The sequence below is a fragment of the Equus quagga genome, chromosome 4, assembly GCF_021613505.1.
Source record: "Equus quagga isolate Etosha38 chromosome 4, UCLA_HA_Equagga_1.0, whole genome shotgun sequence".
In the NCBI taxonomy this organism is placed as follows: domain Eukaryota; kingdom Metazoa; phylum Chordata; class Mammalia; order Perissodactyla; family Equidae; genus Equus; species Equus quagga.
The window spans coordinates 95,008,673-95,024,815 of NC_060270.1; the positions used below are offsets into that span (position 1 = coordinate 95,008,673).

Below are 16,143 nucleotides of genomic sequence, written 5' to 3' on the forward strand. Positions count from 1 at the left end.
ATTCTCCCATAACAAATATTTGCTATTTAGCAATGTTGTGCTAAAATAAAATCAGCATTCAATGTACAGTCTGACAATATATTGACAAAATTTAAACTAATAAGGATTCAAGGTTTTCTGCTATCTGCTAAATGGATTAAGTCACATATTCCATGTATGCACCAACACTCACAGCTCTATTTGGAAATATTGTACATGACGTCCTTGTTCAATTTCCCAATGGTAAATGTTGTTTTTTTTTTTTTTTTTAAATCAAAGTACAACTTTAAAAGGTATAAGCTCATTTATAATATAACCCTTAAATGAAAGGAATTCACTGAATTAGAGATTTCTCACTGCAGATTTATCCAATCATGGTTAGTGAACATTAGTGACATACTCTAAAAATGTTAAATAATGACAGAAAATGAATTATCAAAGCAGCTCACCATGCAGGTTTGATTTTGTAATAAGACTTCCAGCAACAATGGTATTCTGGTATCCTAGTTTCAGTGGAATCAAATCAAATAAAAATCTATTTAAAATCTATAGAACTGAGATCTAGAGCAACAAGAAAACTGTTACACCATGTAAAACGTTCTAATCATTTAATTTTTAAAAATAAGGTGTTTGTTTGAACAACCCTATTTATGAAGGATTAATTCTTTCAATGTGAATGACATAGATATGTAAAAAATTAACATTAAAAATTATTTTTTCCTGTTTTACCTTCAAGATCCTCAAGTTCTTTAGGTTTGGCCCAGCGAGATTCTTTTGTTTGAGAATTATAATAATAAGGTTTTCCAGAGTCAGATTTGTACTCCTTCCAGGGGCATTTAGACAAAAGTTGCTAAAGGGAAATAAAAACCTTCAGTTAAGAGTAATATAATTAGAATCACTCATCATTCATATCACCATTTTCACTAGGTATTATCAATCTATACAATTCTAAAGCTTATGAGATGATGGTAATATAAGCTACCAATTATAAGATACGAAGTGATGTTAAATATATTATTTAATCTGTAATATAATATTGAGACATTTGTACAATTGTTCCAAATTCATATGGTTACTTAGAGAAAGTAATTTGTCTAAGGTAACTATCTAATAAGGGGAGGAGGCAAGACTCAAAACCAGGTCTTTCTGAATTTCAAATCTTACATGCTCTTGCCATTTATACTCCAACACAAGTAAAAAATCAGCATCTATATTTCAAAAACAAGACTTCTCAAATACTAATGTAAGTAGGAAAAACAAAAATTATGAAAAAGCAAAATCTGGTTTAGTCATGCTTAGATTTCAGTTTCTTGATAAATAATTTATTACAAACCTATGTGAATTACCGTACGTAAGAAACAATATTAAGTATGATATATTTAAAACCTAATCTATAAAATCAGTTAGGGTGGTATGAGAATGCTATTGAAAACTCAAATCTAGACAGTGTCTTGGGCAAATATTTAATTGAAATAACTATGTCAGTACTGGGATAGGCACAAAACTATAATATCTACAAACCTCCCCTGCCAAGTACTGCTGTGCATATTAGTGTGGTGGCCTGGAAAATACTTTTACCTCCTCAAATTCCTTAATTAACAGGAGAGAAAAAAAGATGCTGCCAACTGAGAAAAATCTTAAGTATAGTCTGAAATGCCAGATCAACTCTTACTTAGGACTCCAGATTTCCTAATTAAACCACAAGCAACATTGCTTACTCAGTATACTCCTTCAATCTGTCCTGTATATCTGGATATTTTGAATGGCAAAATTTGCAACATAAAATTAAACATACATACTTTTTGTGGGGCATTTTCCAAAGAGACAATTTCCCACTCGAAGAGAAGGAAGTATTTGTACATGTAATTTAAATTCATCTCCATTACCCCAACCCCATTGGAAATGTTTAGAAACTTAGTGGGAAATATTTGAAATCACCCAGGTTTGCTATAAAGAAGGAAACAATCTGAAATGTGAATTTACAAAATAAAGGGGAAGCAGAGAGATAGTCCTTTTTTTCTTCCAATTTATTCTTTAAATCACCCTTCTTAAATTGATGGCACCCAGCCAGGGTTCCTGAGCAGGGACAAAAATCAGTAAAATAAAATTAGTCTGTCAATAGAAAAGAATGAGTTTTATCTGTCTTTTGCTGATTCATGTGACTGTATTAACACTTTTCTCCTCTGAATGCCTTTGTAGCACCCTTTTCTGAGATATAAGCAGTACAATTTTTTTGGATAGTCCATTACCCATAAAATCCTAAAAAAAATATGTCCCAGTCTACTCAACAATCGCTAATTTCCAGCCCTCAAATTTTTACCTCAGCAGGTGTTTTAAGATCATCTGGTTTCTCCCAAGTAGACTGTTTTGTTTCAGTATTGTAGTAGTAAGTCCTTCCATCAGGTGATTTATGTTCAGTCCACATTGACTTCTAAAGAAAAAAAATCACAAAAAGATTTAAATTATGTAACAGTGCCACTGACAGTGAATATCAGTATCATTAGTTTCAAAGCAATATACAAAGAAATTAAAAGTCGGAAATGGGCATACATTTGACAGTTTAAGTCATTTAGAATAATTCATCATTATTCTATGAAGGTAATTGGAAAACAGAAAATTCTGAAGACACTTCAAAAGCAGCATGGACCAATTCAAGTTTTAGGATTTCTCTCTATTCTATAAAGTCTCAGAATTATAAGGATATGACTGCTCTCTTAATAACTAGTCTCTAACTTACGCACATAAGACAAACTTTCATCAACATAAAACCTATGCCTTGTGGATAAAAGAAAATATATGAATTAGATGCTAATATAGTATAGGTAGATTAATCATGAGCTCAACATCTCTAATCCAAAGAGTATTTATATCAAGTTAGGTAAAGCTTTAAATTAACATGGCAAAGATGCAGCTGTCAAAATTAGAAAGGATGGCTTTTGGATGACAATCAGAGTTTAACAATCAACAAGGTGAAACTTAATAGGAACAAAATGTGAATCTAAATTCCTCACCACAAGAAAGGTGAGATAAAGTTTTATGTGAAACTTGCTTGATATAGCATATTAAATCCACTCTTGGGGTCCAAAAGAACTACTAAGAGCCTACTAAAATGTGCTAGTAAAATTTCAAGCATCAACAGACATGATCTCTCAGATAAAGGTTGGTTAAGAGTTTTACAAGATTAGCATACATACATGCACGTGCACACACACACAAAAATTAATAATAAAAGGGCTGGGAGGAAACTTCGGAAGGTGACAGATGTCTCTGGTCTTGATGGTGGTGATAGTTTCACAGGTGTACACTTATTCCCAAATTCATCCAGTTGTACACATTAAATAGGTGCAGCTTTTGTATGTCAATCATACCTTAATGAAGTGGTTTTAAAAAAGCAGTTTTACAAGGAATCATGAATGAATGAATTACTGGATGAGATCAAACATACTAAGTTCAGTTCTGGGACCCAGATTTTTCAGATGGTAACAAACTAAAGTGTGCTTCAAAGAGTTAGAGACATGACCTATACCACCATTTCTTCAAATCTAAGATAAAACATTATTGTACATAACTCTAGAAAAGTAAAATCACTGTCAAACTATCTCATGCTTTTTACCACTCAGATTTCACATTAAACTTTTTGAAAAGATTTACTTTTACTGAGACATTGGTTTTATCACATATCACTTTTGTGAATACATATAAAGAAAAACAGGCAAATGAAATGGTTAAGCTATTTTTTAAACTTCATATTGAGAACAGTTTTTGTATCTCAAAATTTTGCTGATGTCCACTATATTCCATACAATATCATCCTCTGTGGCACCAACAATGTCAGGAATGCAGCATTTCTTTAAAAGAAAAAACATAAAATAAAACCACCGGTATTGTTTCTTAATTTTCTTCTGTACTTATTTAAAGCTCACCTACCTTTCTTTCTTCCTTATCAACTTTATTGAGTAACAGAGCAGACATACTTTTGATTCCTGCTTTGGGAATAGGGCTAAACACATGATCCACTGCTTTTCCTCTCTCTCATCATAATCATTTTACTCCTAGCTCATATAAGAGTGCTGTTCCATTATTTCTGGGATTTTCTTCCAAACTACTGACATTCGTTCTCCTGATGTTGGCACTTTTGCTGTTTCACTATGCACAACTAAGCCATAACTGCTGCCTGGAGAACGAAGATCATAAGACACTATGGATTATAGGATGCATCCCAATTTCAGACTTATTTAATGGTGAAAATAAATATGCTAATTGAAAACTAGCTAAATTAAGAAACATTCGCAAAACGTGGGGATGGAGGACAAGAAAAGATGACTTAAGGAGCACAGAAATCAATGTAACTTTAACAAAAAACGAGGTAAAATGATTATTTTCCCTAAATTCTAAGAGAATTAGAGTTAATGTGAAGAAATTATAGCCATTAGAATTCAAAGAAAGCACTTGATAAAATTTGAGCTGTTTGATAACAAAATGATTGGCCCTTCCCATAGAAATCCATTAAGTCATCTGACACTACTATTTACACAATAGATTTCTGAATGATGTAGCAGGATAGTTAGATAATTCCAAAGGGTATTAAATTCTTTAACTTGCTTCTAGCACCTTGTATAGGATATGACAACTATAATCTCTCTGAAGCAAAATTAAATAGCTCTGGAAAATATTTAGCTTGCTGTCACTCATCTATTTATTATAACATATTCTAATCAAAAGGTGATGCAATTAGAGACATATATGGAAGGTTTAAATGTAATGAGTAATGCTTTATATCATAAATTAAATGGCATTAAGAGTTTTCTATTTCTTTATTTTTAAAAAAATGAACTCAGTAGCATCTCAGAACTGCACTATCTAATGAAAAGTCTACTATAAGTTCCAAAATCACATTTAAACTTCTCAAGTCACATCTGCTAAAAGGCATCAAGGAAGAGGAAGTTCACCAGAAATAAACTTATGAGATCACGGAATAAAAAAGAAGGGGCAATGTATACTTGACCAAGTAATGGGGAGAAAGAAGGGAAGTATACAAACCAGTAAAGCAATTTAGTAAACAGTAAGCAATTTAGTATTCACTATCTATTACTTTATTTGAGTCTTACAACTAACAATACAAAGCAGGTACGACCATTTTTCAAGTACGAAAACCAAGACTTAGGAGGGTTGCTAACTGGCTCATAGTGTTTCAGGAAATAAATGATAAAACTAGAACAATTAGTCATCTCTGTCCTAAAGATCACATTTTACCCACCCTGAATTAATGTTTCATGCTTGCTGTATTCAGGGACAGTCTAATTATCAATAAGGACAGATAAATTCCTGATTAACTACTAACTATTAAACCCTGTGCTAATTGCTTTGCATCAATTCTAAGTTAATTATTTTAATAACCCTATGAGGTAGTATTTATTATCTCCATTTTATAGAAGAGAAAACGGAGCATAAGAAAGTAACATGCCCAAGGTAACATAGGTGGCTAGTGAGTTCATTACAACATTGTCCTGGCTCAAACTAAGGTCCTATTAAGGAGGAAGGTTCCAACTCTTTGCATTGATAGAAATAATCATTCCAGACAGGAATATAAATTCCGCACTAATGTTTTAACTAATATACTAAATTCATTTATACAAGTCAATTCTCAAGTGAGAAAAATGATTTATTTGATAAAGTTTTTACTCCTTTGCCTTCAAAGTATCAAATGTGCAACTTGAAGTAAAACTGTAGTTTATCTTGCTTCTTGCCAAAACTAATAATTAGTATTTTAAAAAGAAAATTTAAAAACAAATGTATCTGAACGTTGAGTATAACACGAAAAATGGCATAAAACATTAAGGGATATATCAACAACTACAACTAGAAAGTTATCTTCATAAGATAAAATATGACTTATGCAAGGAGTTATTAAGTACTGATAGTCATATTAGCATGGTCTATTCACAAAACTTATTTTCCTATAAAATTACTATTTTTGTTTTAAACACAAGTCCTCTCCAGAGCCATAAGCAAATGCTGCTTATCAAAGACGTAGACTGCCCTTGCAGAACTGGGGAAAACCTAACAAAGACTTGGATGTGTATTTTGAATGGGCTAAAGCCACGATATTACTTTTAACCTTAAGGTTAGTTGCTTTGGGACCTTGCAGGAATTATTAAGATATTCCTTGCAATGGAGCTTTAGTATTACTCTGCACTTTTCTCACAGATGACACCATTCCCAAAATTATTTTATTACTGAGACATTTACTGTACTAATAAAATATTGTTGACACAAATGGCAGTTCTGGGGAATCAAAAGTTAAGATTTTATATTTGCAAAATGAGAGATTAAAAAATCATTATCCTATAAATATACAAAATACCTATAGATATACCTAAAGACAATGTTGTAATGAACTCACTAGCTAGCTATGTTACCTTGGACATGTTACTTTCTTATCGTATATCTTTTGTATATCATATTTCTTTTGTATATCAAAAGATACACAAAAATCTGCCACAATCAGTAAGACAATCTAAAGGAAAAATAAACACGGCCATTAACAGAACTCAATACAAATAATATAATTAGACGTTCAACTTCATTAGTAAATCAAGGAAGCACACATTAAAATGAAAACTACTTTGCTCCTCAGATGAATGACAAAGAACAAAGACTTTAGTATACAATGTAAAAAGGGTGTGAAGAAAAGGGTACTCTCATACTGCTGTTGGGAATGAAATTAATATTATTTCTCTAAAGGGCAATTTAGTAGATCTTATCAAAATTTAAAATTAAAACACAATCTCTTGATCCTGAAATTTCACTTCTCAAAATCCCATTCACATAGTTTCAAAATTGTACAAGGATGTTCTCCACAAGACTACTTGTAATGGTGAAAAACGAGAGCTAATTCAACATCCACTCAGAGGAAAACAGTCCAAATATGACCCATTTGTACTATAGACATAGCTTATGCAGATCTATTTTTAATATAATGGAAAATGTATTAAGATGCAGTGTTAGAAAAAGAGTAAGACCTTGTAACAAACGATGTAGTGAGAAAATATATGCAGAACATACTTCAAAGGCAACTCACCCCCACCCCCCACAAAAAACCTAGGTATAAGGAAAAAAATGCACATATATTATTATCAAGAAAGCTAATACTTTCCAGATTCAAAAAGGCCAGTTAACAATTGGGTTGTGAATAAATTCAGTACACTCAAACTTAACTATGTATATGTAATACAAATATATTCATACAATGTATAAGCTCAAGTGAATGAAACTGAAAGAGGAAAAAATGACTAAATCTAAACATTAACTAGGTAGAAAATCTCACAACTCTAAATAAGGAAAATAAGAAGCCAAAATAAAAGATCAGAATTGAGGAAGAACATAAACACAGACACAGAACAGATTTACAACAAATTTCAAAATCTAGAGGAAATGACTTCTTTGCAAATTACTTTACTTAAAATTCACCCCAGCAGAAACACATCACACTCGAATATTCCAATTACCACAGAAGCAAACAAAAGATACTCAATCAGACAATTTTACAGCAGAATACTATATACAATATTTAAAGGACAGAAAAATACGGTATCATTGTTTCAGATAACAGAAAAAGATGAAAAGCTCTTTAATAAACAAAACTCAGTAAAGGTACCAAAAAAAAAAAATCAGGAAATGTTACTTGTGAATATAAATGTAACAATTTAAATAAAATATTAATCAAAAGAATCCTGCAATGTATATACACTTAACCAAGTAGAATTTATTGTAGAAGTGCAACTTGTGGTACAATATTGGGAATCCATAAAAGAAATTATTTCTATTAACAAATGAAATAAAAACCAATGACATGCTCGCATAAATAGACTGGGTATGATCAAGTCACATCCTGAAAATTGTGACAATTCACCAATATCCAAAATATAAAAACAAAAATCCTCAAATAAAAGAATAAAAGGAGAAATATCTAAACGGTAAGGGAAATTTTTCAAAAGCCAATAAAAATCATTCTAAAGCCATTCCCATTAAAATCATGGCCAAAACATGAGTCTGCAATCACTATCATTCAACAAATACAGCATGGCAATAAAAATGAAATGACTAATATAAATATGGGGAAAGAGATAAATTCTCTTGCTTTTACTGCTGAAGACTCAAGTGAAATCTAGTTTAAAAAAACAGCTATTCTAAGTATGCAGAGAATCTGATAATAAAGCTGGCTAAAGATAAATATACAAAATTTCTGAAGTGACATAACTAGCTTGTAATAAAAATGGGAAATTGTTTTTTTTTTTTTTTTTGAGGAAGATTAGTCCTGAGCTAACATCCGCTGCCAACTCTCCTCTTTTTTCTGAGGAAGACTGGCCCTGAGCTAACATCCATGCCCATCTTCCTCTACTTTATATGCAGGACACCTACCACAGCATGGCTTGCCAAGCAGTGCCATGCTTGCACCCAGGATCCAAACCTGTGAACCCTGGGCTGCCGAAGCAGAACATGTGCACTTAACCACTGTGCCTCTGGGCCAGCCACTATCATTTTCTAATGTATCACTTAGATAAAAAATAGACAATATCTGCACAAACTGTCACTCATAGACTAGAACCTTACCATTCAGTAAGTCAACTGTCAGTATTCAAAACATGCAGAACGTGTGCACATAATCGCTGTGCCACCGGGCCGGCCCCGGGAAAATTATTTTTTTACAGTAAAACAAGTTTTTACAAGGCAAAAAGAAATAAAAATATCTTTTCAAGTTAAAGATTTTAGTACACCCCTCTTGTTAGGTAGATCAAGCAGATGAAAAATATGCCACGATACAGGAATAACAAAATAAATTAACAGTACACAAAATATTCGTAAAGATTGGTCATAAAACAGAACATAAATGAAGCTTTAATAAACCACAAAGAATCAACATCTTATAGACTGTGCTTTCTGATCATAATGTAAAAAAGCATACCTTACAAACATTAGTTACCCACAGACACGATCCATGGAAGAAGTAATTGAGAGGCTGGAAGTCATTAAAATTAGAAATTTCTTCTCTCCCAAAAACACAGCCCAGAGAATGAGAAGAAAAGCCACAAACTGGGAGGACTTATTTACAAAAGACACATCTGATAATGATAAAAGACTTATCCAAAATATAAAAGAACTCTTTAAACTTAACATTAAGAAAATGAACCCAATTAAAAAATGGAAAAAGATCTGGACATCTCACCAAAAAGACATAAAGATGGCAAATAAGTACATTAAAAGATGTTCAACACATCATACATTATTATGGAATTGTAAATTGAAATAACAAGATCCTCTAAACACATATTAAAAAGACAAAAATCTAAAACACCTACAACACCAAATGCTGGTGAGGACGTGGAGCAACAGAATTCTCATTTATTCCTGGTGGGAATTCAAAATGGCACGGCCACTCTGGAAGACAGTTAGGTAGTTTCTTAGAAAAACCAAATACACTCTTATCATGTGACCAAGCAATCATGCTCCTTAGTATTTACCCAAATGAGTTGAAAGCTTATGTCCATATCAAAACCAGCACACAAACGTTTACTGCAGCTTTATTCATAATTGCCAAAACTTAGAAGCAACAAAAAAAGTTTTTCAGTAGGTGAATGGATAAATAAACTGTGGCACATCCGGACAATGGAATACTATTCATTGCTATTATTATTATTTTATTCAGTGCTAAAAAGAAATGAACTATCAAGCCACGAAAAGAAATTGAGGAAACTTGAATGCCTATTACTAAGTGAATGAGGCCAAACGGAAAAGACCACGTTCTATATGATTCTAACTATACGACATTCAAAAAAAGGTAAAACTATGGAGACAGTAAAAAGATCAGAAGATTGCCAGGGGCGGGAGGTGGAGATGGGGAGAGGGATGAATAGGTAGAGCACAAGATTTTTTTAGGGCAATGATTCTTTTTTTTTTGAGGAAGATTAGCCCTGAGCTAACTACTGCCAATTTTCCTCTTTTTGCTGAGGAAGACTGGCCCTGAGCTAACATCCACGACCATCTGCCTCCATTTTATACGTGGGACGCCTGCCACAGCATGGTTTTTGCCAAGCGGTGCCATGTCCACTTCCAGGATCCGCACTGGCGAACCCCAGGCCACCGAGAAGTGGAACGTGTGCACTTAACCACTGGACCACTGGGCCGGCCCCGGACAGTGAAACTATTCTTAATGACACTATCATGATGGATACACATGATTATACATTTGCCAGACTCACAGAATGTAGAACACCAAGAGTGAACGCTAATGTAAACTGGACTTTGGGTGCTAAGAAGTTTCGATGCATCTTTGATTGTAACAAATGTTCCACTGTGGTGGGAGATGCTGACAGCAGGGGAGGCTGTATGTATGTGGGGGGAGGGGTATTTAGGAACCCTCTACTTTGCACTCAATTTTCCTATGAACTTAAAATTGCCCGAAAAAACAAAGCGTACTTTTAAAAGAATCCCACATCCGGAAACTGAGAAAAACAACACTTAAATAAAGAAATCAAATGAGGGATAAAGAAAACAAGATATTGAGAGCTGCATGACAATCAAAACGCTGTATGTCAAAACTTACGCAACAGAATTAAATCAGTATAAAAAATAAAGGTATCTGAAAATCAGTGAGCTAAGCACTCAAGAAGTTAGAAAAAGAGCAACAGAGTAACCAAGAAGGAAATAAACAGCAGATAAACTGAATTGGTACCCCCTCAAAAAAAAAAAATCATGGTAGCTATTATGATTTCTAGTTCTATGCTAAATAATTATTAAACCTCAATGAAATATATAAATATCTGGAAAATATAAAATTATTAGAAGAAATCTAAAACTGGAATAGCTTAATAACCACTAAAGAAATTGAAATGGTAATCCAAAACCTCTATCCTCAAAATTATTAGGTCCAGTCAGTTTTTAGTTGTGTTCTATCAAGCTGTTAAGAAATAAGTGTTCGTCATTTATACAAGTTGTTCTAGAGACCAGATAGAGAGGAGCTATTGCTCAGACACAAGCAACTTAAATTAAGATATTCAGACTGAATTCAGAAGAAATCAAACACATGGTGTGCACATATACACACCCCAAATACACGTAATGAATAACTAGGGCTCACTTTAGTAATGCAAAGATGACTCATGTCAGAATATTTATCTATGTACTTTCACATTAACAGACTAGACAGGAAATACCATATGATCATCTTAGTTGATAGAAAAAAGCACTGGAGAATTTAAAAAATAAGTACACACTAAAATCTATCAGCAAACCAGGAACAGAAGCAAGCTTCAACTTAATAAAGGTTACAGAACAAAAAGCTATAGTAAACATATTTAATGGAGAAATTTTATACAAATTCCCTTTAAGAGAAGAAACAAGATAAAGATGCCAGCTTATCACTGCTACTGCTCACCTTAGTACTAGAGGTTTTGGCTGACACAATAAAAGTAGAAATAGATAAGAAGATTAGAAGGAGCCAAAACTGTCATTATTTCAGGATGACAGTATAACATACACAGAAAACCCACTAAGGAAAAAGACTTCAGCAAACCTGCTAGATAAACAGACATAAAAATGATCATTATAAAGCATAACAGAAAGATTCAAAATAGCACCAAATCTTATGCAATTATTTCTAACTAATGGAATGAAGGATGCACAAGCCGCCTTTAACAGAGAAAATGTTAAACTCTATTATAGAACAGACACAAAAGAAGATCTGACTACCATGTTCACTGACACGATGACATTATTATTAACATGTCCCCATGATTTATAAATTCAATGCAACTTGAATCAAAACACCAAAAATACTTTTTGGACAACTTGACAAACTGATTCAAAAATAATGAAGAAAAACACAGAGACCAATAAAAACACTGAGGTGATTAAAAAGAAAAGGGAAAAACAGGTAAGCCACAGAGTAAGATACAATGCCAGTTATAGGAAAAACACACATTCTATATAGAAAATCCTAAAGACTCCACCAAAAAACTGTTAGAACAAACGAATTCAGTAAAGCTGCAGGATACAAATCCATGTACAAAAATCAGCTGCATTTCTATAAACTAACAATGAACTATGAGAAAGAGAAATGAAAAAAAAATGAAGAAAATCCCATTTACAATTGCATCAAAAAGAACAAAACATCTAGGAATAAGTTTAATCAAGGAGGTGAAAGACCAGTATACTGAAAACTCTAAGACACAGATGAAAGAAACTGAAGATGACACAAATAAATGGAAAGATATTCCATGCTTATGGATTGGAAGAATTAATATTTTAAAATGTCCTTACTACCCAAAGCAATCTGCAGATTCAGTGCAATCCCCATCAAAGTTGCAATGGCATTTTTCACAGAAATAGAACACACAGTCCTAAAATCTGTACGGAACCACAAAAGACTCAGAATAGCCAAAGCAATCTTGAGAAAGACAAATGAAGCTGGAGGCATCACGCTCGCTGATTTCAAACTGTATTATTATAAAGCCATAGTAATGAACACAGTATGGTATTGGCATAAAAACAGATACATAGATCAACGGAACAGAACAGAGAGCAGAGAAATAAACCCACACATACATGGTCAATCAATTTACAACACAGGAGATAACAATATACAATGGGGAAAGGACAGTCTCTTCAATAAATGATTTTGGGAAAACTGGACAGCTACAAGCAAAAGAATGAAACTGGAGCACTATCTTATACCATACACAAAAATCAACTCAAAATGGATTAAGACTTGAAACTATAAAACTCCTAGAGGAAAACACAGGCAGTAGGCTCCTTGACATTGGTCTTGGTGATGATCTTTTGGATCCGACTTTAAAAGCAAAGGCAACACAAAAGCAAAAATAAACAAGATGAACTACATTAAACTAAAAAGCTTCTGCACAGCAAAGGAAATCATCAAAAAAATGAAAAGGCAACCTATCGAATGGGAGAAAACATTTGAAATTGTATGTCCGACAAAGGGTTAATATGCAAAATACAAAATAACTCATACAACTCAATAGAAAAGAAAACACAACTCAAAAATAGGCAGATGATCCAAACAGAGATTTTTCCAAAGGTGATATACAGATGGCCAACAGGCACATGAAAAGATGTTCAACATCACTAAACACCAGGGAAATGCAAAATCAAAACTACAAAGAGTTATCACTTCACATCTCTTAGAATGGCTATTATCAAAAAGACAAAAAATAACAAGTGTTGGCATGGATGTGGAGAAAAGGGAACCTTTGTGCACTGTTAGTGGGAATGTAAATTGGTGCAGCCACTATGGAAAACAGTATGAAGGTTCTTCAAAAAATTAAAAATAGAACTATCACATCACCCAGCAACTCCACTTCTGGGAATTTATCTGAAGAAAGCAAAACAAACATAGTAGAAAAGATATATGCAGCCCCATGTTCACTGCAGCAATATTTACAATAGCCAAGATATGGAAATAACCTATATTTACAATAGCCAAGATATGGAAATAACCTGTCAGTAGATGAATGGATAAAGAAGATGTGGTATATACAGTTATGTACTGCATAACGACATTTTGGTCAAAGAAAGACTGCACATGTGACAGTGGTCCTAAAAGACTAGTAACATATGGCCTAGGTGTGTAGCAGGCTATACCATCTAGGCCTGTATAAGTACACTCTACGACATCTGCACAACAACAAAATTGCCTAATGACGCATTTCTCTGAATCCATCACTGTTAAGTCATGCATGACTGTACATATAATGGAACACTATTCAGTCATTAAAAAAAGAATGAAATCTTGCCTTTTACAACAACATGGATGGACCTTGAGGGCATTATACTAAGTGAAATAAGTCAGACAAATACTTTATGATTTCACTTATTTGGAATCTAAAAAACAAAGCAAACAAACCAAGCTCATAGATACAGAGAATAGACTGGTGGTTCCTGGGGATGGGAGGTTGGAGGGGGTGAAACGGGCAAAGGGGGTCAAAACACACAAACTTTCAGCTATAAAATAAATAAGTCATGGGGATGTAATGCGCAGCATGGTGACTACAGTTAGTAAATTATAGTCAATAAATGGTGACTATATTGCACATCTGAAAGTTGCTAAGTGAGTACATCTTAAAAGTCCTCATCACAAGAAAAAAACATAACTGTGTGGTAATGGATGTTAACTAGACATAGTGGTGATCATTTTGCAATGTATACAAATATCAAACCATTATGTTGTATGCCTGTTATACGTCAATTGTACTTCAATAAAAAAAATAAAGATGAAGAATTTAAAAAAAGAAGAAGAAAGAAAAAAAACAAGAAAAGCATAATAAAAAAGTTTCATAAGCTTCTCCCAATACATACATGTCCTAGGACATATATCCAAGTGAGTTACTATTGGGGAGTGTATATGAGAATGAAGATGGAAAATAAAGAGAAAAAATGTGACGGATCCTCCATGGACCAATGATAATGACCATAATATAAAGAGTACAAGTAACTTAAATTTGTGAACCTGAAATTTTAAAAGGAAGAATAAAACAAACAACAGGAAGTTTTCAAACAAATACACAGCATTTTTGGATGGGAAAGTTTAATAGTAAAGTATGAAAATATGAATTCTTCTGAAACTGAAATGAATTAAACATAATCCCAGATAAAAACACAATTTTTCCCCATAAATTTAAAGTATTAAGGTATTTTTGATCAATTCACAGCTTTCTCATTTTCTCAACAATAATGTGAGGGTAAGAGCTACCTCTCGGGACTGTTTTGATTAAATTAGATTATACGCATGAACTCTTCTTTTCATTGATCTTTAAGAACTAAAGAAAACCAAAACAAAAAAACCTTGAGGCTAAAGAATGGGGCTATTATCAATAGTCATAAAATAGCTATCTTTAAATGAGGCCTCAGGCTTAAGTTATTTTCCCAAAACACCATAAAAATGTGTAAGGATTCCACATACAGAAGCCTTAGCAAAAAGAACTGGAAGATTACTATCTTAAAATCAAGTATTGAGGGGAAAAAATGCAGCACAGCAATATGGTTCCCCCTTTTCCTAAAAAGAAAAAAAAAATCCAAGCAATTTTGAAAATTCTATTTGTCTTCCTGACATTGTGCAAAGTAAGGTACAAGCAAAAGAGTATTTTAAACTACTACGTATTAAGAAAGGTTTACAGCAACAAACAAGGGTACATAAATTTTTATATAGAGAGTTCTTTCTAATATAATGCTTAACCAAAAATTATTAGGTTAATCACCACGTCCCTACAAGTTTTGTTTCCCTTCTAATTGTGACAGGGAGAATTCAAATCCTTGTGAAAACCAGTATCGATCTGATTCCCTTTTCTCTCATTAAGTCCCATCAAAATTAGATTTTAAAATAAATCAAACAATTTTTCAATCTTTGGCATACAAAAGAAAGAAAAAGGGTTCAACTTAGTAAATAATCATTAAAATAGAAATAAGGATTGGTGTAGTAGGCTAAAGAAGTATAAGGAAATAAATATATTCCAGAGGTACTTACTGCACCAGATGTTGTACCTAAAAAAAAAAATAAGAGGAACAATATTTACAATGTGAAAAAATCATACCGTTCTTGAGTTTTAAAATATTTATACATACTATTTCTTCCTCCTCATCCTGTCACACTAGATGTGTGATATCCTAAGACTGTCCCTTATGACCTATGTGCTTGCTCTCTTTCCTAGAAAATAATCATCTAGAGTGCAAAGCAATTTCAGAATTAAGTGGCACTATGAGCTTTCAATCTGCCAACTCACTTGGAGCAGGTTTGAGAAGTATTCACACCTTTTGTTTCTCTTCTTGTTATTACAGGTGTCTATCTTGACTAACTCCTCTTCCTCTGCTATATTAATGAGGCACAAAATGCCTTGGACCTCTGATTCTATGCTTTAGGTTTCCAGGAACTTCAACTATCTAAGCTCCAGACTTGTGCTGTACAATACAGTATCCATTAGCCACCACACATCCCTGTTTAAATTAAAATTTAATTAAGATTAAGTAAAACTTAAAAGTTCAGTTCCTCCTTTGCACTAGCCACATTTCAAGTCTTCAATAATTACATGTGTCTAGTGGCTACTAGTCAACAAAACAGATTACAGAACATTTCCATCACTGCAGAAAGTTCTG

At 33.1% G+C, this 16,143-nt stretch overlaps 1 protein-coding gene across 9 annotated transcripts in view; it reads right to left on the minus strand.

Annotated features, from left to right (window-relative positions):
* Positions 1–16,143, minus strand: part of PRPF40A (pre-mRNA processing factor 40 homolog A) — a 52,899-nt gene that overhangs the window by 19,138 nt on the left and 17,618 nt on the right. For 5 of the 9 annotated variants that reach the window (XM_046658275.1, XM_046658271.1, XM_046658270.1 and 2 more), the window contains 4 exons: positions 15,518–15,534; positions 2,300–2,410; positions 709–829; positions 429–482 (listed from right to left, as the gene is read on the minus strand). In XM_046658275.1, coding sequence (XP_046514231.1) covers positions 429–482; positions 709–829; positions 2,300–2,410; positions 15,518–15,534 — 303 coding nt within the window. The remainder of the gene's footprint in view (positions 1–428; positions 483–708; positions 830–2,299; positions 2,411–15,517; positions 15,535–16,143) is intronic. The other 4 variants (XM_046658274.1, XM_046658272.1, XM_046658269.1 and 1 more) reach the window with 1 other exon arrangement.